The 23,799-nt window shown below is 43.2% G+C and overlaps 1 protein-coding gene across 1 annotated transcript; it reads left to right on the top strand.

The window, feature by feature from the left end:
- Positions 1–1,536: 1,536 nt before the first annotated feature.
- LOC308662989 (uncharacterized protein) lies at positions 1,537–23,602 on the top strand (the record flags this gene model as incomplete). The annotated part of the gene is made up of 7 exons (XM_081319132.1): positions 1,537–1,773; positions 4,648–4,819; positions 5,121–5,359; positions 6,143–6,250; positions 6,903–7,029; positions 7,342–9,258; positions 22,037–23,602. The coding sequence occupies 7 exons, from the start codon at positions 1,537–1,539 to the stop codon at positions 22,342–22,344; spliced, it is 3,108 nt and encodes a 1,035-aa protein (XP_081175258.1). The 3' UTR covers positions 22,345–23,602.
- Positions 23,603–23,799: the final 197 nt, after the last annotated feature.

The raw sequence follows: 23,799 nt of genomic DNA, 5'->3' as shown, positions 1-23,799 counted from the left end.
AATGACAGCAACCATATGAAACAAAATGTACCATTAAATTGGGCAATACCCAGAAGCTAACAAAATATATCCTGAGGGAAAATATTAAAAGGCGGGTGGAGAGAGAGAAACTTTGTATGGCAACCAGTGCTGGCGAACCTTTTAGAGACTGAGTGCCCAAATTGCAACCCCAAACCCACTTATGTATCATTGGGTGCTGGATGGGTGTGGCCCATTGGGTGGGCGTGCCTGTGGTGGTAATAGCAGACTGGGTGGGACTAAAAAGTTCAATCAATCAATAACAATTTTGCAAGTTTTTTTTTCTCGTAAGTTGAAATTGATTGATTGACTGACCTCTTTTTTTTTTTGCACACAGCGGCAGAGGCCTAAAGCAAAAAGGTTTTATAAAACCCAGCTGAAGCCCTAGGAGTGGGGCCAATGGCGCGTGGGACCATAGAGAGGACTATGCGTGCCACCTGTGGCAAGCGTGCCATAGGTTCGCCACCACAGTAGTATACCCAGGAAGCAAGGAATGTGGACTGTCAGATGGAAAAAACAGAAAAAAATACAATATTCTGCCAAAGGATAGGGACAATTAATCAGCAGGATAATCATTGTATTCCAGAAAATAAGAGAAAGAATGAAAATAATTTTGAAGTGTTAAAAAAGAATTGTATTAATGGGCAATGTGGCTATAACACTAATGAAAACATGTTAACAAAATATGTAGAAGGTGAAATGATGAAAAAATCAGGTTTTGAGATTGAATAAAAAGTAAAATACTTGGGTGTTAATCTGACAAATATAAACTGTATATTGTTTCAAAATAATTATGTTAAGCTATGGGTTGAAGTTGATAAAGATATGTTTAATAGAGAAAAACTACAATTGTTGGGGAGAATTTCTATGATTAACATGACATCCTTGAATGTTATTTTTGTTCCAGACAAAACCTGTTCTCACAACTCAAGTAGCATTTAAAGAATGGCAGAAAAACTTATCAAAATTTATAACTTAGGGCCATGGTGGCGAACCTATAGCACTTATACCACAGGTATCACGCAGAGCCCTCTCTGTGGCACGCACACCATCGTCCCAGTCCTCGGCCGCCACCGTGTCTGCCCCCCCAAAAAAGTTACAATCAATCAATTTCAACTTCTGGTGGGGAAAAAAGATCTCACAAAGTTGGAATTGTTTGATTGAACTTTATTTTCAGTCCCACACAGCAGTGGAGGAAGTGATGCGTTGGAGCTGGAAAAAAGGTTCCGTGTGGGGGTGGGGGGAGTGGTGGGAGAAGGGCACTCCATGCGAGGGGTGGGACGGGGCCTGTTGCTTCCCTCTCCCTACCAGACACTAATCTGCATTTCAGCTGCATTCCGTTTCTCCATTTGCTTCTCAGCCTTTGCCATGCGTTTCTGGGACAAAACGTTCCATCAGACTCGCAAGAAGTTAGAAAATCTCATGGAACTTTTTTTTTTTACCAATAGTCCTACAAACACGAGGACTTGGGTCTAATGTATGAGGGGCTGCTGCCTCGCTTTCCGTACCGGAGTTGGGATGGACTGGGCGTGGAGACTGCTTGCTGCTTCTTCTGCCGCGGACATTGGGAGCGCCCACCCCACCTACCGCTTGTCCCAGGGAACCTGCCACCATCCCACGCTCTCCAGCCCGTCGCTGCCCAGCTGGGCTTGCCAAGCTCAGGCCTTGGCAGATGGAGGCCAGAGGGGAATGAGAGCCATGGCTACCCAGCTCCTCCACTTGAGGACATGTGCGGGGAGAGGGGTGCCCAGCTCGGTAAGCCGCAGTCCGCCCACAGAAGGCGCAGAAGGATGGAGGAGGAGGGCTGGCCGGGGACAGGCGCAGGGCTGCCCACAGAGTAATCTCATCCTAACCCTGCCCTATCTGCCAGAGCAACATAAAGTTGGCCATGCCCACCCAGTCTGCCATTTCCACCATAGCCACGCCCACCAGACGGGTCATGCCCACCCGCCACCCAGGGATACATAAGTGGGTTTTGGGTTGCAGTTTGGGCACTCGGTCACTAAAGTTTTCGCCACCAGTGTTGTGACTCAGGGTCAGCCTGTGGGTCCGACAGCCGGCTCCGATGTATCGGAGGACTCAGATGTGGGGGAGGAGGGAAACGAACCGGCTGATGATGATTTGGAGACTTTGCAGAGTCCTCAGCCGGGAACCTCTGCTCAGCTGTGTGAGCCCGAGAGTGCGGAGGATGATGACCCACAGCTGGCCCTGTTCAAGGACGCCCGACGCAGGAGGCAGTCGAGCAGGGACAAACAAAGGAAGGCTATGGGACTCCTCGGGAGGAGGCACAGGGAGACCACGCCCTGAGCTCTCTATAAAAGGAGTGTTTGGGGAGGGGCTGGTTGCTGAAAGCAACTCTTTTGCTTGAGAAGATAAGCTCTTGTGTGTTTACTATTAAATCTTGGCAGAAGCCTTTTAGCCTTGGACGCTTTCCAGTCTCTTCTTTTGATTAGGGGTGCGAGAAGAGGGCTGGTTCAGAACAACCAGTGCCTTAGGGTAAAAAACCTGGAGTTAAATATAACATGTCACTAGATGCTAAAGAAAGAGGAAGTTTAAGTTAACCAAATTTGAAACTATATTTTGCAGCTTGTAGTTTAGTTTGGATGAAAGATTAGGTGAAATTAAGCACATAGGCCTTGTTCATAGACCTTCAGCTTTGCTCAGGCAGCTGCTCGTTCCTTTTCTATTCTAGCAGAACGTACTGTGACTTTAGTTGATGTGGATCTATGTGATCTGGTCTCCTGCAGTTCAGCAATACAGATTTCTGCATTATTCTTTGCAACTTCCACAATTCTTGTTCCCCAATTACAAACTACCGGTAATACTTGACCAGAAAGACCTCCAATAACAAGTGCTTAAATTTGGGGGTGAGGTAAGAACCAATTTTGCTACTAGATTCAACATGTAAAGGAGAAAAGTATAATTCCTCTGTAAAACATATGCAAATTGCTACTCTGAGAAGTCTATTTAGTTATCATATGAAATTAAGAATTTTGTTTAGCTTATTCTTGATCTTTATTTATTTATTTTATTTATTTTAATTCCATTTATATTCCGCCCTTCTCCAAAGACTCAGGGCGGCTTACAAGCTTAGCAGTAGCCTTCATTCCATGTATATGCCTGCTTATTAGGGCTTTCACACACCCCCGCAAGCGGCATTATTACAAATTCAGCTTAATTGCCCCCAACAATCTGGGTCCTCATTTAGTTATACAAATTCTTGATAAATTGATTATGGGCCATCAAATGAGTATTGATTAATCAGATAGGTAAGATCTACTCCAAGATGATCTTTCACGATTTCCAGAGGAGGAGTATTTAAACAGAGACATAGAAAAAGAGGGGATCGGTTCCAGCTCCGTTAAACCAAAACCCTCGGTCCTCTAGGCTCACTTCTGCAAACGAACCAGCAGGAGAAACGCTTTACGCCTAGAGAGCAAGTCTCATCTCCAGGAAGGGAGCACAGAGGAGAGGAAGTTCTCTGCTCCAGCCATCCTGACAACCTCCAGGGCGAGGCAGAGGGCAAGGCTCCCCCCCCTTCGCAGCCGCAGATCTAACCTGCCTTCCCCTCCTGTCGCCCTCCCCGATTTCTCTCCTGCATCAGTCTCTGCATGTGATGGAGGCGGGTGCACTCACAAAGCTCTTGTTTTGCAAGGAAAGGGGTCAGTGGGAAAAGGGGCTACCAGGCTACTCTGTTCCATCCGTCCTTTGCTGGACCCAGAGGCCAAGGAGAGCCCCTTTAATCACAAGAAAGGAACATGTCATAGAATGCAGACTATATTTTGAATAGAATTTATTACCTTCAGTTAACATTAGAAATTCGCAGAAAAATTCAAGCATGGGATGAGCATTAGGTACTGGTTGTGCTGAGCAGGGCTTATGTACATTTTAAGAGAAAAATCACGACTGCAATCTGGATATTTATGTAAAATAAAATGACAACATCCATATCAAACAGAATGCACCATTAAATTGGGCAAAACCCAGAAGTTGACAAAATATTGGGGGGGGAAACTTTGTATTCCAAATTAGTATACCCAGGAACGAAGGAATGTGGAGTGTTTGTCAAATGGCAAGAACTGCGGGGGGGGGGGGGGGAATTCTACCAAAGGACAGGGTCAATTGATCAGCTGGATAACCTTTCTACTCCACAAAATAACAAAAGAGAAAAAATAAAAATAATTTTGAAATTTTAAACAAGAGTTATATTAATGACCAATGGGGTTATAACACTAATAAACAAGATGTTACCAAAATAAATAGAAGGTGAAAGAGAAATAAAAAAATGAGATTTTGAGATTGAATAAACAGTAAAAAACGTGGGTGTTAATCTGACAAATATGAACTTCATGTTGTTTGAAAATAATTATGTTAAGGTATGGGTTGAAGTTAAAGAAGATGTGTTAAAAAGGGAAAAGCTACAGTTGTTGGAGACAATTTCTATGATTAAGAAGAGAGATTTATCTTGAACATTATTTTTGTTCCAGACAAAACCTATTCTCTCAAGTGATGTAACAGTTAAAGCAGGGCTTTTCAAGCTTTTCACAGATTGTTCCGTTCGTCCTGCGCTGGAGCCAGAGACCAAGGAGAGCCCCAACTTTCAGCGGAGGCTCCCCAACTTTCCTGCAGAGCGCAGGACCCGGGCAGCAGCAAGCTGCCGATGAAGAGGGGCGACGCCGAGATCATCAGTCCTTCCCCGCCCTTTGCAGGCATCGCCGCCCCAGCCTCCGTTTCCGCCGCCCTCCTTTCGGCGAACCCCGCCCCCCTCGGAAGAAGGGCAGCGACGTAGAGATTCCGGGAGGCCGGAAAAGGAAGGTCCCCTTTCATTCTCTTTCTATCAGGTCCCTTCTAGGAAGCACATATCTCTCGTTCTGGCTTCTTGTTGAGCAGGGGTCTTCAAACGTGCCTGGCTGAGGAATTCTGGGAGTTGAAGTCCAGAAGTCATTAAAGGGCCGACTTTGAAGACCGCTGTTTCCTCAGGCGGGTAAAGCCCGAGTGAGCGGAGAGCCATTTCTTCCCTCCTGCACACCGGAGAAGGGGCTGCGGAGGGGCTGAGGGACATTTGGGACTGCCTCGGGCTTCTTTTGGCTGCCCTCGAGCAGGAGACCCGAAGGGATCCCCAGGGATGGAGGCCGCCCTCAGTCCAGAGATCCACCGCCGGCGCTTCCGCGGTCTCGACGGCTGCCGCCAGGAGGCCGAGACGCCCCGGGAGCTTTGCAGCCGCCTTCACCGCCTGTGCCGCCAGTGGCTGCGGCCGGAGAGGAGCAGCAAAGGGGAGATGCTGGACCTGGTGGTGCTGGAGCAGCTGCTGGCCCTGCTGCCCGCGGAGATGGCGAGCTGGGTGAGGGAGTGCGGAGCCGAGAGCTGTTCGCAGGCGGTGGCCCTGGCCGAAGGCTTCCTCCTCAGCCAAGCCCAGCGGGAAGAGCCGGGAAAGGGGCAGGTGAGGAGGAGGAGGGGGGGCTTCATCCCGGGAGCTCCATGTGGGGGGGGAAAGAAAAGATTAGCGATCTAGCTATATCTGCAATAGGACTAAAATATGACTGCAGCCTTTTCTGGAATTACTCACATTTGAATATTTTTTTATTCCTGAGGTAAATGTTTCCTAATTTAACATTTCTCTTCCATTACAGCTCTGTGTCCTTTGTGATGTTATCCATTTATCTCAAAGGTCTTCAAACTCGGCCCTTTTATGACTCATGGACTTCAACTCCCAGAATTCCTCAGCCAGGCACGCTGGCTGAGGAATTCTGGAAATTGAAGTCCATGAGTCATAAAAGGGCCGAGTTTGAAGACCCCTGATTTATCTCATAATAATCAGTGTTTAGTTTCTGATCTGTGCTATCTGAATCTAGATAAGGGGAAGGAACTGGATTATATGAATGGTCTCTGATACCCCTAGAATACCACAATAGTAAGAGAAACAAACTAATTAACACACCCTTACAGTTTATCTAAAACACAGCCTGCTGTTTTAATTCCCATTTACTCAGAAATATAAGTCACATGCAGAGTCCCTGAAGTTTCTCTGATTTCAGTTGGGGAAAGCAAAATGTAAGGAATATGAACTATCATAGATATTGTCCTCTGAAAATGGATTATAAATCAGGCTGTTCTTCAAATGCAGGAGCCGTTCACAGGGGAGATTTCAACAGAGCTCTGGGGCAGAGTAGATCGATCCCGCTCTATTCAAGAGGTGATTTACAGGAGGACCCAATTCTGGCCACCTTGCCAGGTAGGTGCAGGTTTCTTCTGAGAATAGTAGCGTTCCAGCTCCATCCATTCAGGAGCTGTGTTTAATACCAAAAGCTGAGTCTATGTGGACTTGAACACAGTGTCCACCCACATTTGGCTTTCAAGATTGTGCTGGAAATTGAAATGCGACAATTCATAGGCAGGAACCTTTTGTTAGAAATGAAATTTAATTGTAGAAATAATTTAATATTTCTTAATGCTATTAAGAAAAGTACCTAAAATTGTTAGAAATGAAGCCCATGAATTGAAACTATAACAGTGGGAATAAACATACCTGAGAAGTGTTTATTTAGTTTATTAAATAATTATGCCACCTGTCTCCCTTGTAATGTGTCTGTAAGTATACCAAGAAAAATACAGCACATGAAGTATATGCCAGTAAGTCAACACTAAGTGGCTGTAACAATAAAACTGTTGTTCAACGTTGGCTGTGCTCAGTTCTGCAACCTGGAAGCAGCTAAGCCGTGATTTGTTAAGGTGCAACTTCCCAGCCCCATGGACTATGTGGACAAGATGACATGAATCCATGCTGAATGTTCATTTGGCTCTTGCAACTCTGTGTTTTCCCTTGTGTGCATTGAGAGAGAACTTTCAACTTTTTCCTGGGATTGTCTACTTTTTTCTCTTTCTAGAACACTGATCCCTTTGAGGAGGTGATTGTGGACTTCACAGATGAGGAATGGAGGCTGCTAGATTCTGGGCAGAAGGCCTTGTGCATAGAGGTCATGCAGGAGGTTTCCGTCAATATAGCTGCTCTGGGTAAGGGCACACAGTTCAATTCGCTATAAGGTCGTGGCAGAAACATTCACCATAGAATTAAGAAAGATCCTAGATAGTCCATTGAAGTGACTGAACAGATTGACTGATTCAACACTAAAGCTTTAATCTGTGTTTTAGATGACAACATTATTTCTATGTGATGAAGATTCTCCTATATAACAATTTGGAGATATCACATCCTGGCTAGCCAAATGGATTGTACTAAACTTGAATTGCAGATTGGCATGTTTTTGAGTGGGACCCCTTCTAAATTTTAATCAGAATATTAATTTTCATTTCCCCCCCATGCAGATGATGTGTCTGTGAATGAGAACAAGGAGGCAAGGTTAAAACTACTCGAAATAGAGAAGAATAAAATAAAAGTGATCCTTGGCCATCAAAGGGACACCAAAAGGCTAAAGAGAAAACAGCCAGAAAATGGAGGGGACAAGTCATCCACTTCTCTTGGTTTTTGTGGCTTCCTATCCAAGCATGATCAGAAAGAAATGAGAAAAGAAAAGTATAGAAAAAAAGAAAACATGAATTTGAATTACATAACTATGGCAGAAACCAGACTAAAAAAAACATGCATGCCTCTAAAAACTATGGAGAATAACTCATTCGCTTCTACTTCAAAAACCCCAAATACCTCTGTAAAAACTGGGGGGGATTGCAGTCTGAGCAGGAAGAGGAAACTCTGCATGAAATGTGGAAAGAGTTTCAGTAACAAAAGACATCTGATTTACCACCAAAGGATCCACACTGGAGAGGGACCGTATAAATGCCTGGAATGTGGAAAGAGTTTTATCCAGAAGGGAAACTTTAATCTTCATGAGAGGATCCACACTGGGGACAGACCGTATAAATGCATGGAATATGGAAAGAGTTTCAGTAACAAAAGTCATCTTAATCACCACCAAAGGATCCACGCTGGGGAGAGACCATATAAATGCATGGAATGTGGAAAGAGCTTTACCCAGAAAGGAGATCTTAATCTTCATGAGAGGATCCACACAGGGGAGAGACCGTATAAATGCATGGAATGTGGAAAGAGCTTTACCCAGAAAGGAGATCTTAATCTTCATGAGAGGATCCACACAGGGGAGAGACCGTATAAATGCATGGAATGTGGAAAGAGCTTTGCCCGGAAAGAATATCTTAAATGTCATGAAAGGATCCACACAGGGGAGAGACCGTATAAATGCATGGAATGTGGAAAGACCTTTACCCAGAAAGGATCTCTTATTGTTCATGAGAGGATCCACACTGGGGAGCGACCACATAAATGCATGGAATGTGGAAAGACCTTTGCCCGGAAAGAAGATCTTAATCGTCACAAAAGGATCCACTCTGGGGACAGACCATATAAATGCATGGAATGTGGAAAGAGTTTCATTAGAAACTGTCATCTTAATAACCACCAAAGGATCCACACTGGAGAGCGACCATATAAATGCATGGAATGTGGAAAGACCTTTACCCAGAAAAAAGATCTTAATCGTCACAAAAGGATCCACTCTGGGGACAGACCGTATAAATGCATGGAATATGGGAAGAGTTTCATTAGCAGCAGTCATCTTAATCACCACCAAAGGATCCACACTTGGGAGCGACCATATAAATGCATGGAATGTGGAAAGACCTTTACCCAGAAAGGAGATCTTAATCTTCACGAGAGGATCCACACAGGGGAGAGACCGTATAAATGCATGGAATGTGGAAAGAGCTTTGGCCAGAAAGGACCTCTTATTCTTCATGAAAGGATCCACACTGGGCAGCGACCATATAAATGCATGGAATGTGGAAAGAGCTTTACCCAGAAAGGAGATCTTAATCTTCATGAGAGGATCCACACAGGGGAGAGACCGTATAAATGCATGGAATGTGGAAAGAGCTTTGCCCGGAAAGAATATCTTAAATGTCATGAAAGGATCCACACAGGGCAGAGACCGTATAAATGCATGGAATGTGGAAAGACCTTTACCCAGAAAGGATCTCTTATTGTTCATGAGAGGATCCACACTGGGGAGCGACCATATAAATGCATGGAATGTGGAAAGACCTTTACCCGGAAAGAACTTCTTAAATGTCATGAAAGAATCCACACACGGGAGAGACCGTATAAATGCATGGAATGTGGAAAGACCTTTACCCAGAAAAAACAGCTTAAATATCATGAAGTGATCCACACTGGGGACAGACTATATAAATGCATGGAATGTGGAAAGACCTTTACCCAGAAAGGACCTCTTATTCTTCATGAGAGGATCCACACAGAGGAGAGACCATATAAATGCATGGAATGTGGAAAGACCTTTACCCAGAAACATCAGCTTAAATGTCACGAAAGGATCCACACTGGGGACAAGCCGTAGAAATGCACGGAATGTGGAAAGAGCTTCATTAGCAAAAGTAGCACTGGGCTACTCAGCATGCTTCTCTTTTGCTCTCAAAGAGACTGGCTGAAAATGTCCCCCATCAAAAGGTGTTCTAGGGGCAACTCCTGGAGTAGGTTGGCTAAATGAACTTTGGATTCCAAGGATCTGAGCCTTCTTCAGCCTGCATTTTATCCTCTGAAAAGGGAAAGGAGAGCTGTCATGCTGCAAAGGACTATAAGCTTCAACCCCCTCCAGCTCAAAAACTGAATAACATTCCAGTGTTCCATGCTTGTTATTTTCCAACTGGAATAATCTGGATGCAGAAATGATCACTGAACAGTCAGTGGGAAAAGGACATCCTGAGAAGAGTTACAATCTCTATTCCTAAGTAAGAAACCTGCATGTTCTTGATGTGTTACTAATTTAACAATTTCAGTGATTCACCTAACAAATGGGGCACGTAAAGTCATAAAATGGGACAAAACTCATTTAACAAATTTCTCCATTAGCAACATCAATTTTGGACTCAATTCTGGTTGTAGGTTGAAGACTGTCTACACACCCACTTACCACAATTTAAATAGAAAAATTGTGCTTCTTTCTCTACCATTAATCTTTGCACTGTTCTATCCCCTTCTCTCCCTCTCCTTGTCTTAAAGAAGCTTCTCCTCTGGCAACACCGTAGCTCCAGCTAACACTCAGTCCTGTGTGGTTTGCGACCAGTTCAGCTCATCCCCCGGCAAACGTTTCCACTCCCCCCCCTTTTTTACACTGCTTTTCAACCCACCGTATGTGTTGTACCTGCCCACTGCCAAAGTACCACCAGTTGGACAAGTACAACAGGTTGAAAAGCACTAATTTAAAGAATGGCAGAAAAACATCAAAATATTATTTACTGTTTTTATTTGCTGCCTGTCTCGCCACAAGGGGGCTCGGTGCTTACAAAGTTAAAAGCAATAAAAAAGAGTGTGTGGTCCTTACTCAGTGTGTGGTCTTCAATGGAACTGCATCTATATGGAGGGAAGTGTGTAGTGGCGTGCGCCAGGGCTGTGTTCTAGGCCCAGTGCTCTTCAGAAGATAGGCTTAAGATACAGAAGGATCTTGACAGACTTGAACATTGGGCACTATCTAACAAAACGAAATTCAGTGGTGAAAAAAATAAGGTTCTACATTTAGGCAAGAAAAACCAAATGCACAGGTATAGTATTGGTGGTATCTTGCTCAATAGTAATAACTGTGAAAGGGATCTCTGACTCCTAGTGGACCAGACATATCAAACTCGTGACGTCACTTGACGTTGTGTGACATATCGGAGCTTTTTCCCCATTGCCAGCCATGGGGTGGGCGTGGTTTCCTTGTGACGTGTCCGGCCAGCGGTTTGACACCCCTGTCGTGGATGATCCACTTAAATATGACCCAGCAGTGCGCTACAGCTGCAAAAAAACCCAACACACTGCTAGGCTTCATTAACAGAAGGATAGAATCAAGTTCACATAAAGTACTAATACCTCTTTACAATGCCTTAGTACAGACATGTGAAACACAAGGCCCAATCCTGCAACGCCCTGGCCGAGACGTGCCCCCAGCAGTGGAGCCACTCTGGCTCCTCTGCCGGGCTGCTCTGGCACGCGGGCTCCTGGGTCAGGCGCTGCCGAGGGCAAGAAAGTGGGCAAGCGGAGGCGCTCCGCTGGCCCGGCCTAGATCCTGGAAGAAGTCACTTGCATAGATTTGAAGAGTAGATCCCAGTATAGAGACTTCTGTGATGGTTGAACAACCCATAAGATAGTCCAAACATGACCTACTTTTATGCATCTGGGTTTTTTTCTGTGTAAAACTGAAGTTATTTTGCCAATATAGGTAGTCTTTGACTTATGACCACATTTGAGCCCAAAATTTCTGTTGCTACGTGAGACCATTGTTAAGTGAGTTTTGCCCCATTTTACGACCTTTTTCTCCACAATTGTTAAAGTGGTTAAATTAGTAACACAGTTGTTAAGTGAATCTGGCTTCCCCATTGAGTTTGCCTGTCAGAAGGTTGCAAAAGGTGATTATGTGACCCTGGGACACTGCAACTCTCCTAAATATGAGCCGGTTGCCACCTATCTGAATTTTGATCATATGGGTATAGGGATACTGTGATGGTCATAAGTGTGAAAAACATTCATAAGTTTTTCAGTGCCATTGCAACTTTGAACAGTCACAAAATGAAATGGTGTAAGTTGAGGACTATCTGCAATTGACAAAGTCACCACCTTAACTTAGAATTAAAGGCCTACTTTTAAGGTTTATTGTGGGACACTAGAGGCAGGATCTGTATAATGTGTTTAGACATAATGATATTTCTTAATCTTTAATCATTCAGATTTTTGAACCATGATTTATGAAGTAGCCTGATGGTCTACATGCAGCTAATTGCTCATTTGGTACTTCATGTTTTAAATAATCCATCACTTCCCAGAGTGTATGAATCCGGACAGTATTTTATTCATGAAAATTAAATTAAAATCAAAACTTTGCTGGTATGATGCTACAAAACATTAAGTTATCAAACATGGAAGCCAAGAGTCAGCTGCGCTGAGTGAGCAGCATTGAGCTGGAAAGAGTACAGAGAAGAGCAACAAAGATGATTAGGGGCCTGAAGGGTAAAACATAGGGAATGGTTGTTGGAATTGGATTTGTCTAGTTTAATGAAGAGAAGGGTGAGGGGTGACATGATAGCAGTGTTCCAATATCTCAGGGGTTGCCGCAAAGAAGAGTCACGCTATTCTCTGGAGAAGAGAAGAATTGGATTTGTCTAGTTTAATGAAGAGAAGGGTGAGGGGTGACATGATAGCAGTGTTCCAATATCTCAGGGGTTGCCGCAAAGAAGAGTCACGCTAGTCTATGGAGGGTAGAAAGCACCTGAGGGTGGGAGAAGAAGCAACAGATGGAAACTAATCAAAGAGAGATGCAACCTAGAACTAAGGAAAAACTTGCTGACAGTTTGAAAAATTAACCAATGGAACAATCTGCCTCCAGAAGCTGTGAATGCTCCAACAATGGAAGTTTTTAGGAAGAGACTGGACAGCCAATTGTCTGAAATGGTATAGGGTTTCCTGCCTGAGCACGGGGTTGGACTAGATGACCTCCAAAGTCATGGAATGTGGAAAGATCCTTTACCCAGAAAGGAAATCTTAGTCTTCATGAGAAGATCCACACAGGGGAGAGACCGTATAAGTGTGGAAAGACCTTTATCCAGAAAGGAAATCTTAATCACCACAAAAGGATCCACACTGGGGACAGACCGTATAAATGCATGAAATGTGGAAAGAGCTTCATAAGCAACAGTCATCTTAATTACCACCAAAGGATTCACAGTGGGAAGCAACCATATAAGTGCATAGACTAGAAAATGCTATATTGGGAAAGCTCATCTTAATTGTCATGAAAGGAGCCCCACTGGGGAGAGACCATATAAATGCATGAAGTGTGGAAAGACCTTTAACCGGAAATGAAATCTTAATCATCACAAAAGGATCCACACTGGGGACAGGCCGTATAAATGCACGGAATGTGGAAAGAGTTTCATTAGAAACAGTCATCTTAATTATCATCAAAGGATTCACAGTGGGAAGTGACCATATAAGTGCATAGACTGGAAAAAGCTATACTGGAAAGCTCATCTCAATTGTCATGAAAGGATCCACACTGGGGATAGACCGCATTAATGCACAGTGTGTGGAAATAGTTTTACTTGGAAAACACAATTCTCATAAAGAGCATATAAGTCTATGGAGGGTAGAAAGAGCCTTGCTGAGGAGAGAGGCGATATTGGCCACCAAAGTAACCAGAGGGGAACCAGCCCACAAATGTATTCATTTTGGGGGGGGGGGAAGCCTTTAATGACTACAGGTAGTTCTCGAATTACAACCACAATTTAGCTCAAAATTTCTCATTAAGTGAGACCTTTGTTAAGTGAATTTTGCCCCATTTTACTGCATTTCTTGACTATGTTGTTAAGTGAGTAACTGCAGTTGATAAATTAGTAATCTGGTTGTTAACTGAATCTGGATTCCCCATTGACTTTGCTTGTCAGAACATCACAAAAGAAAATCACATGATCTTGGGACACAGCAACAGGTTTTTCGTTACATCGAGTACAAACGTCAGGAAGCCATGTTTTACAGTAGAATTCATTTATATTAGGTTGAATGTACTTACAGTGTCTCTAGTGCTTTCCTGCCTGTTCCCAAGTGCCCTATAATCATATGATTAATTGCAACTTCTCAGCAGACTTTACTGAAAGTCAATGAAGAAGCCTGCAAGCAAGGAGTGATTTGTGGGGCCTGACTGAAAAAGGTCCACTCCAAAATCCAAACTAACCTTTTTCAACCGGCCTATTGAACACTGGGCTACTCAGCATGCTTCTCTTTTGCTTTCAGAGAGACTGGCTGAAAATGTCCCCCATCAAAAGGTGTTTCTAGGGGCAACTCCTGGACTAGGCTGGCTAAATGAACTTTGGATTCCAAGGATCTGAGCCTTCTTCAGCATAGCTCAAGAACTTTCCAGATTGTACAATGCTTGCTGTCCTTTTCCAGCTGGAATAATCTGGATGCAGAAATGATCACTGAACAGCCAGTGGGAAAAGGACATCTGCAGGAGACTTACCATCGCTATTCCTATGTACCGGTAAGAGATCTGCCTGTTCTTGATGTCTCCAAAGGCAACTCCAAGATGTATCCTTGGGGAAGACACCTTTTTATCTTTAAATATAGTCCCCTTTTGAAGAGGATAACACGTATACACAAACACACCAAACCACAAAGAAAGGAGCAAAAATGGATAATAGGGGAATGCAGGTGATAGGCTGGTATTTCTGTACCAAAATGGGAGTGACTAGGGCAATGATGGTGAACCTTTTAGAGACCGAGTGCCCAAACTACAACCCAAAACCCACTTATGTATCCTCGGGTTCTGGGTGAGTGGGGGATTTGGTGGGCATGGCCATTTGGGTGGGTATAGCTGTGGTGGTAATGGCAGACTGGGGGGGGGGACTAAAAAGTTCAATCAATCAACTCCAACCTTGTGAGATCTTTTTTTTCCTGCAAGAAGTTGAAATTGATTAATTGATTGAACTTTTTTTTGCACATGGCGGAGGCCTAAAGCAGAAAGATTTTATACAACCCAGCTGAAGGCCTAAGACTGGGATGACGGCGTTCGTGCCCAGAGAGGGCTCTGCGTGCCACCTGTGGGACACATGCCATAGGTTCGCCAGCACGGCACTAGGGAGTCCCCACAAACACTAGCAGGCAAATTGCCCCTCCCCCAATTCCCACTGCAGCAGGCATATCTCTGAAACTTTTCTCTCTTTGGCCCCTCCCCAACTATAGTGCAGCCCCAGTAGTCCCATTGATCCAGAACTTTCACTGCGTTCTTCTGCAGTCCTCTTAAAGTGCCCCCAACCACTGTTACCGGCAACTCCTTCCACAGCTGGTATTTGGCGGAGTGCCCCGCTAAGGGACAGCTCAGACCTATAAATGAATCACTTATGTTCAGACCTAATAGGCTCCAAAGCTGGAGTTAGGCAAATATCAACACTATCCCACATGGAGGCTCTTCCGGTGAAAGAGCAAAGGATGAAGAACTTAGGCGAGGGATCCACTCGTTTCCACTTTGAAAGCTGTCTTTCCCCGCCACTGTCCCCTGACATTACAGGAGCAGCAGAACACTTGCCAAAGTTTCTCAGGCTGGACAATCCTGTCAAAGCCCTCAAACTCTCTTCTCGTGTGATCTGCGCATTGCAGAAGATTTGTGTGGACATTGTTGCCTCCAAGGGAAGCAGAATTGAGTGACTGAGTCCTACTCGTGAGGACATTTGAACAGTGGAACAGCTTACCTCTGGAAGTTGTGGATGCTTCCTCACTGAAGATTTTTAAGAAGAGCCTTGACAGTTACTTGTACGAAATAGTAAGGAGTCTCCTGCTTGACAGGGGGCTGGACTAGATGACCTCCAATGTCCCTTGGCACTCTATTCTGATTGATTGATTGGACGCATTTTCTCCCCAAATTACGGAAACTTCCAGAAGAATTAAATGTCCCCAAGGAGAAATTAAATTAGTCATGGTAGGACTCTACAGTCTACAACAATGTTCTGTGTCAGTGGCAATTTAATTGGGGCAATTTCATGCAGCCCCCTTTCCTAACAGATATCAGCAATAAGAAAAACAAAAAATTCATAGGAATGTTTTCTCTATCATTAATTCCATCATAGAATGCAGAGTACAGTACATTTTGGATAGAATTCATTAATTTTAGTTAACGTTGCAAATATGTACAGAAATTCAGGAAATGGGATGAGAGCAAGATACTGGCTAAGCAGGGCTTATGTATATTTTTACAGAAAAATTGTGACTGCAATCTGGATATTTATGTAAAATAAAATGACAGCATCCATATCAAAGAGGATGAACCACTAAATTGGGCGATACCCAGAAGCTGACAAAATATATCCTGAGGGAAAATATTAAAGGCGGGGGGGGGAGAGAAAAACTTTGTACGGCAATATAGTATATCCAGGAAGCAAGAAATGTGGGAATATTTGTCAGATGGCAAGAACCGAAAAAAAATTACCATATTCTGCCAAAGGACAGGGACAATTGATCAGCAGGATAATCATTGTACTCAACAAAATAAGAGAGAATGAAAATAATTTCAAAAATGTTAAAAAAGAATTGTATTAATGGGCAATGAAAACACTAATGAAAACATGTTAACAAAAATGTAGAGGGTCAAACGATGAAAAAATCAGGTTTTGAGATTCAATAAAAAGAAAAATACTTGGGTGTTAAACTGACAAATATGAACTGTATATTGTTTCAAAATAATTATGTTAAACTATGGGTTGAAGCTGATAAAGATATGTTTAAGAGAGAAAAACTACAATTGTTGGGGAGAATTTATATGATTATATCCTTTTATCCTTGAATATTATTTTTGTTCCAGGCAAAAGCTGTTCTCACAACTCATGTAGCATTTAAAGAATGGCAGAAAAACATATCAAAATTTATACCTTAGGGTAAAATACCTGGAGTTAAAAATAACATGTCACTAGATGCTAAAGAAAGAGGAAGTTTAAGTTAACCAAAATTGAAATTATATTTTGCAGCTTGTTGTTTAGTTTGGATGAAAGATTGGGTGAAGTTAAGGACATAGGAGATCACTGGAGAAGAAACACATGAACACAGATTTAGGTGGCAAGGGTATTTATGCACAAATACTCAGTCTAAGCCATTCTCCAATGAGCTGATTAAATTATTACTGTTAATTATTGTTTATTTTCCACCTGTCTCATCAAAGGAACTCTGGCCCACTTACAAAGTTAAAAGTAATAAAAAATAGAAAATCTATATAGCAACAAAATTACAATACCTCTAAAATAAGAAAAATAAAAATTCATGGCACAGAAATAATCAAACTACAAATGCCACTCCTCAGCTAAAACCCACTGGAACCGCCAGAGTTAATATTGGAAGTAAGCGGTTCTTGTTCCCCATTTACAAAGGACCAGTAATATTTGACCAGAAAAGGAAAAGCCGCCCATAACAAATTTGTGGGTGGGTTATTTAAAAAACAACTTTGCTACTCTTTATTCTGAGTTCACTTGTCTTTTAGCAGAGGACCTAAACTGAAAGCAAGGGTCTGATTTTCAAAGAGCTTTGGATGGTAAATAATAAATATTTCTATATTATAAATTCAACATGTAAAGGAGGAAAGTATAATTCCTGTGTAAAATATATGCAAATTGCTACTCTGAGAAGTCTATTTAGTTATCATATGAAATTAAGAATTTTCTTTAGCTTATTCTTGATCTTTAGTTATACAAATTCTTGATAAATTGATTACGGGGCATCAAATGAGTATTGATTAATCAGATAGGTAAGAGTTTCTCCAAGATAATCTGCTCTTTCACGATTTCCAGAGGAGTATTTAAACAGAGACATAAAAAACGAGGGAATCGGTGCCAGCTCGGTTAAACTGAAACCCTCGGTCTTCTAGGCTCACTTCTGCTCTAGCACCCTGGCAAACAAACCAGCGGGAGCTAGAGAGCAAGTCTCGTCTCCAGGACGGGAGCACAGAGGAGAGGAAGCTCTCTGCTCCAGGCATCCTGACAACCTCCAGGGCGAGGCAGAAGACGAGGCTTCCCCTCATTGGCAGCCAGGGATCCAACCTGCCTTCCCCTCCCGTTGACCTTCCCGATTTCCATCCTGCGTCAGTCTCTGCATCTGACGGAGGTGGCTGCACTCACGAAGCTCTCGTTTTACAAGGAAAGGGGTCAGTGGCAAAAGGGGCTACCAGGCTACTCTGTTCCATCCGTCCTGCGCTGGACCCAGAGGCCAAGGAGAGCCCCTTTAATCACAAGAAAGGAACATGTCATAGAATGCAGACTATATTTTGAATAGAATTTATTATCTTCAGTTAACATTAGAAATTCGCAGAAAAATTCAAGCATGGGATGAGAATTAGGTACTGGTTGTGCTGAGCAGGGCTTATGTACATTTTAAGAGAAAAATCACGACTGCAATCTGGATATTTATGTAAATTAAAATGACAATATCCATATCAAACAGAATGCACCATTAAAATGGGCAATACCCAGAAGTTGACAAAATATTGGAAGAGGGGGGGGAAAGAGAAACTTTGTATTCCAAATTAGTATACCCAGGAACCAAGGAATGTGGAGTGTTTGTCAAATGGCAAGAACCGCGGGGGAGGGGATTCTACCAAAGGACAGGGACAATTGATCAGCTGGATAACCTTTCTACTCCACAAAATAACAAGAGGAAAAATAAAAATAATTTTGAAATTTTAAACAAGTGTTATATTAATGACCAATGGGGTTATAACACTAATAAACAAGATGTTACCAAAATAAATAGGTGAAAGAGAAATGATAAAAAAATCAGGTTTTGAGATTGAATAAACAGTAAAATACTTGGGTGTTTATCTGACAAATACGAACTTCATGATGTTTCAAAATAATTACGTTAAGGTATGGGTTGAAGTTAATGAAGATGTGTTAAAAAGGTAAAAGCTACAGTTGTTGGCGACAATTTCTATGATTAAGAAGAGAGATTTATCTTGAACATTATTTTTGTTCCAGACAAAACCTGTTCTCTCAAGTGATGTAACAGTTAAAGCAGGGCTTTTCAAGCTTTTCACAGATTGTTCCGTTCGTCCTGCGCTGGAGCCAGAGACCAAGGAGAGCCCCAACTTTCAGCGGAAGCTCCCCAACTTTCCTGCAGAGCGCAAGTCCCGGGCAGCAGCAAGCTGCCGATGAAGAGGGGCGACGCCGAGATCATCAGTCCTTCCCCGCCCTTTGCAGGCATCGCCGCCCCAGCCTCCGTTTCCGCCGCCCTCCTTTCGGCGAACCCCGCCCCCCTCGGAAGAAGGGCAGCGACGTAGAGATTCCGGGAGGCCGGAAAAGGAAGGTCCCCTTTCATTCTCTTTCTATCAGATCCCCTCTAGGAAGCACATATCTCTCGTTCTGGCTTCTTGTTGAGCAGGGGTCTTCAAACGTGCCTGGCTGAGGAATTCTGGGAGTTGAAGTCCAGAAGTCATTAAAGGGCCGACTTTGAGGACCGCTGTCTCCTCAGGCGGGTAAAGCCCGATTTCTGGGACTTCAACTCCCAGAAATCCTCAGCCAGCGTGTCTGTTGTTGAGGCACGTGAGCTAGGAGTCCTCAGGAAATTGGTGGGAATGATTTGCCGTTGCTCTCGTCAGGCGGGTAAAGGCTGAGCGAACGGAGAGCCATTTCTTCCGTCCTGCAAACCGGAGAAGGGGCTGCGGAGGGGCTGGGGGACATTTGGGACTGCCTCGGGCTTCTTTTGGCTGCCCTCGAGCAGGAGACCCGAAGGGATCCCCAGGGATGGAGGCCGCCCTCAGCCCAGAGATCCACCGCCGGCGCTTCCGCGGTGTCGACGGCTGCCGCCAGGAGGCCGAAACGCCCCGGGAGCTTTGCAGCCGCCTGCACCGCCTGTGCCGCCAGTGGCTGCGGCCGGAGAGGAGCAGCAAAGGGGAGATGCTGGACCTGGTGGTGCTGGAGCAGCTGCTGGCCCTGCTGCCCGCGGAGATGGCGAGCTGGGTGAGGGAGTGCGGAGCCGAGAGCTGTTCGCAGGCGGTGGCCCTGGCCGAAGGCTTCCTCCTCAGCCAAGCCCAGCGGGAAGAGCCGGGAAAGGGGCAGGTGAGGAGGCGGGGGGGGGCTTCATCCCGGGAGCTCCATGGGGGGGGGGGAGAGAAAAGATTAGCGATCTAGCTATATCTGAATAGGACTAAAATATGACTGCAGCCTTTTCTGGAATTACTCACATTTGAATAATTTTTTATTCCTGAGGTAAATGTTTCTGTTTCCTAATTTAACATTTCTCTTCCATTACAGCTCTGTGTCCTTTGTGATGTTATCCATTTTCTCATAATAATCAGTGTTTAGGTTCTGATCTGTGCTATCTGAATCTAGATAAGGGGAAGGAACTGGATTATGTGAATGGCCTCTGATACCCCTAGAATACCACAATAGTAAGAGAAACAAACTGATTAACACACCCTTACAGTTTATCTACTTAAAAACACAGCCTGCTGTTTTAACTCCCATTTACTCAGAAATATAAGTCACATGCAGAGTCCCTGAAGTGTCTCTGATTTCAGTTGGGGAAAGCAAAATGTAAGGAATGTGAACTATCATAGATATTGTCCTTTGAAAATGGATTATAAATCAGGTTGTTCTTCAAATGCAGGAGCCGTTCACAGGGGAGATTTCAACAGAGCTCTGGGGCAGAGTAGATCAATCCCGCTCTATTCAAGAGGTGATTTACAGGAGGACCCAATTCTGGCCACCTTGCCAGGTAGGTGCAGGTTTCTTCTGAGAACAGTAGCGTTCCAGCTCCATCCATTCAGGAGCTGTGTTTAATACCAAAAGCTGAGTCTATGTGGACTTGAACACAGTGTCCACCCACATTTGGCTTTCAAGATTGTGCTGGAAATTGAAATGCGACAATTCATAGGCAGGAACCTTTTGTTAGAAATGAAATTTAATTGTAGAAAGAATTTAATATTTCTTAATGCTATTAAGAAAAGTGCCTAAAGTAGTTAGAAATGAAGCCCATGAATTGAAACTATAACAGTGGGAATAAACATACCTGAGAAGTGTTTATTTAGTTTATTAAATATTTATGCCACCTATCTCCTTTGTAATGTGTCTGTAAGTATACCAAGAAAAATATAGCACATGAAGGATAAGCCATTAAGTCAACACTAAGTGGCTGAAACAATAAAACGGTTGATCAACGTTGGCTGTTTCAATTCTGCAACCTGGAAGCAGCTAAGCCGTGATTTATAAAGGTGCAACTTCCCAGCCCCATGGACTATGTGGACAAGATGACATGAATCCGTCCTGAATGTTCATTTGGCTCTTGCAACTCTGTGTTTTCCCTTGTGTGCATTGAGACAGAGAACTTTCAACTGTTTCCTGGGATTGTCTACTTTTTTCTCTTTCTAGAACACTGATCCCTTTGAGGAGGTGACTGTGGACTTCACAGATGAGGAATGGAGGCTGCTAGATTCTGGGCAGAAGGCCTTGTGCATAGAAGTCATGCAGGAGATTTCCGTCAATATGGCTGCTCTGGGTAAGGGCACACAGTTCAATTCGCTATAAGGTCGTGGCAGAAACATTCCACAAAGAATTAAGAAAGATCCTAGATAGTCCATTGAAGTGACTGAACAGATTGACTGATTCAAAACTAAAGCTTTAATCTGTGTTTTAGATGACAACATTATTTCTATGTGATGAAGATTCTCCTATATAACAATTTGGAGATATCACATCCTGGCTAGCCAAATGGATTGTACTAAACTTGAAATGCAGATTGGCATATTTTTGAGTGGGACCCTTCTAAATTTTAATCAGAATATTAATTTTCATTTCCCCCCTCATGCAGATGATGTGTCTGTGAATGAGAACAACAAGGAGGGAAGGTTAAATCTACTCGAAATAGAGAAGAATAAAATAAAAGTGATCCTTCGCCATCAGAGGGACACCAAAATGCTAAGGAGAAAACAGCCAGAAAATGGAAGGGAGAAGCCATCCACTTTTCTTGGTATTTCTGGCTTCTTATCCAAGCAAGATCAGAAAGAAATGAGAAAAGAAAAATATAGAAAAAAAGAAAACATGAATTCAAATTACATAACTATGGCAGAAACCAGACTAAAAAAAACATGCATGCCTCTAAAAACTATGGAGAATAACTCCTTCGTTTCTACTTCAAAGAAACCACATACCTCTGTAAAAACTGGGGGGGATTGCAGTCTGAGCAGAAAGAGGAAACTGTGCATGAAATGTGGAAAGAGTTTCAGTAACAAATGTCATCTTATTTACCACCAAATGATCCACACTGGGGAACGACCATATAAATGCATGGAATGTGGAAAGACCTTTACCCAGAAAAAAGATCTTAATCGTCATGAAAGGATCCACACTGGAGAGCGACCGTATAAATGCCTGGAATGTGGAAAGACCTTTATCCAGAAGGGAAACTTTAATCTTCATGAGAGGATCCACACTGGGGACAGACCATATAAATGCATGGAATGTGGAAAGAGTTTCATTAGAAACTGTCATCTTAATAACCACCAAAAAATCCACACTGGGGAGCGACCATATAAATGCATGGAATGTGGAAAGAGCTTTACCCAGAAAGGAGATCTTAATCTTCATGAGAGGATCCACACAGGGGAGAGACCGTATAAATGCATCGAATGTGGAAAGACCTTTGCCCGGAAAGATGATCTTAATCGTCACAAAAGGATCCACTCTGGGGACAGACCGTATAAATGCATGGAATGTGGAAAGAGCTTCATTAGCAACAGTCATCTTAATTGCCACCAAAGGACTTACAGTGTGAAGTGATCATATAAGTTCATAGACTGGAAGATGCTATACTTGGAAAGCTCATTTGAATTGTCATGAAAGGATCCACAGTGGGGATATACCGCATTAATGCACAGAGTGTGGAAATAGCTATACTTGGAAAACATAATTCTCATAAAAGCATATAAATCCATGGAGGCTAGAAAGAGTCTTTCTGAGGCGAGAAGCGATACTGGCCTCCAAGGTATCTAGGGGAACAAGCCCACAAATGTCTTGAGTTGGGGGGGAGCCTATATTCACTACAGGTAGTCTTTGATTTACAACTACAATTGAGCCTAAAATTTCTCTTAAGTGAGACATTTGTTAAGTGAATTTTGCTCCATTTTATGACATTTCTTTCGTATGTTGTTAAATGAATAACTGCAGTTGATAAGTTAGTAATCTGTTAAGTGAATCTGGATTCCCCATTGACTTTACTTGTCAGAACATCACAAAAGGGAATCACATGATCTTGGGACACAGAAACAGTCATGAATATAAACCAGTTGCCAAGCATCTCAATGCTGATCACATGATCATCAGGATATTGGAATGGCTGTTAAGTGTGAAAATTGTCATAAGTCACTTTTTTCAGTGCCGTTGTAACTTTGAAAGGTCACTAAATAAACTGTAAGTCAAGGACTTCCTGTTCAGCAGACATGTCAAACACAAGGCCTGCGGGTGAAATCCGGCTCGCTATGTGGTTATATTCAGCCCCTGGAAATGCCGAAAGACCGTCCCACAGTGCCTTAGCCTGGCCCAGGCTGACTGGGCGCTGATTTACAGGAAAAAACAAATGGATCCATGCATTCAGCTTTATTTGCAACAGTCAACTTATTATTCATCCAAGGATCTAGACATTGCAGGAAGTTTATTAAAGCATGGAAAGTGAAAAAAATCTCTGATTTGACCTGGAACATTATCTACCATCCAAGTGGTCACACAGGAGAAAAGCTATAAGCAATCGAATATCAAAATTGCTGAGGGCAGATCAGTGACCTTAGTTATAGCGTGATTTATTTCTTCTTTAGGCAAAGGTATTCACTCAGAAATAATTCATAGTAGGAAAAGAAATTCAAGCCTATTTCAACCTCCCGGACACCTTAGGGATGTAAGAAGCTCCAACTTTTGAGGAAGTGGCCAGAATTCCTTCTTTCTTCTCTCCCTTTCTTTCCTCTTCTAATGCAGGAATTAACTGACTCCTTTCAGCTCATATTCTAACTATTCATTCTCATTGTAAATTAAATAAATAAATACCGTAAATAAACCTTTATTGTCAAAGTACAACATGTGTACATTGAGATTAGCTGAGCCTCCCTCCATGCTCTCTCCCCCCAACACACAGTGACAACAAACCCTCCATCCTACCACACCATGTGAACCAACTACGCCACACACCGGCCTCCCAAGTCAATTCTGCATACAATTATGTCCCATTTAAAAGCCTAACAGCCC

Source organism: Vipera berus, assembly GCF_964194415.1.
Source record: "Vipera berus genome assembly, chromosome: 2".
Lineage (NCBI taxonomy): Eukaryota > Metazoa > Chordata > Lepidosauria > Squamata > Viperidae > Vipera > Vipera berus.
This window is presented reverse-complemented; position numbering and strand designations above follow the sequence as displayed.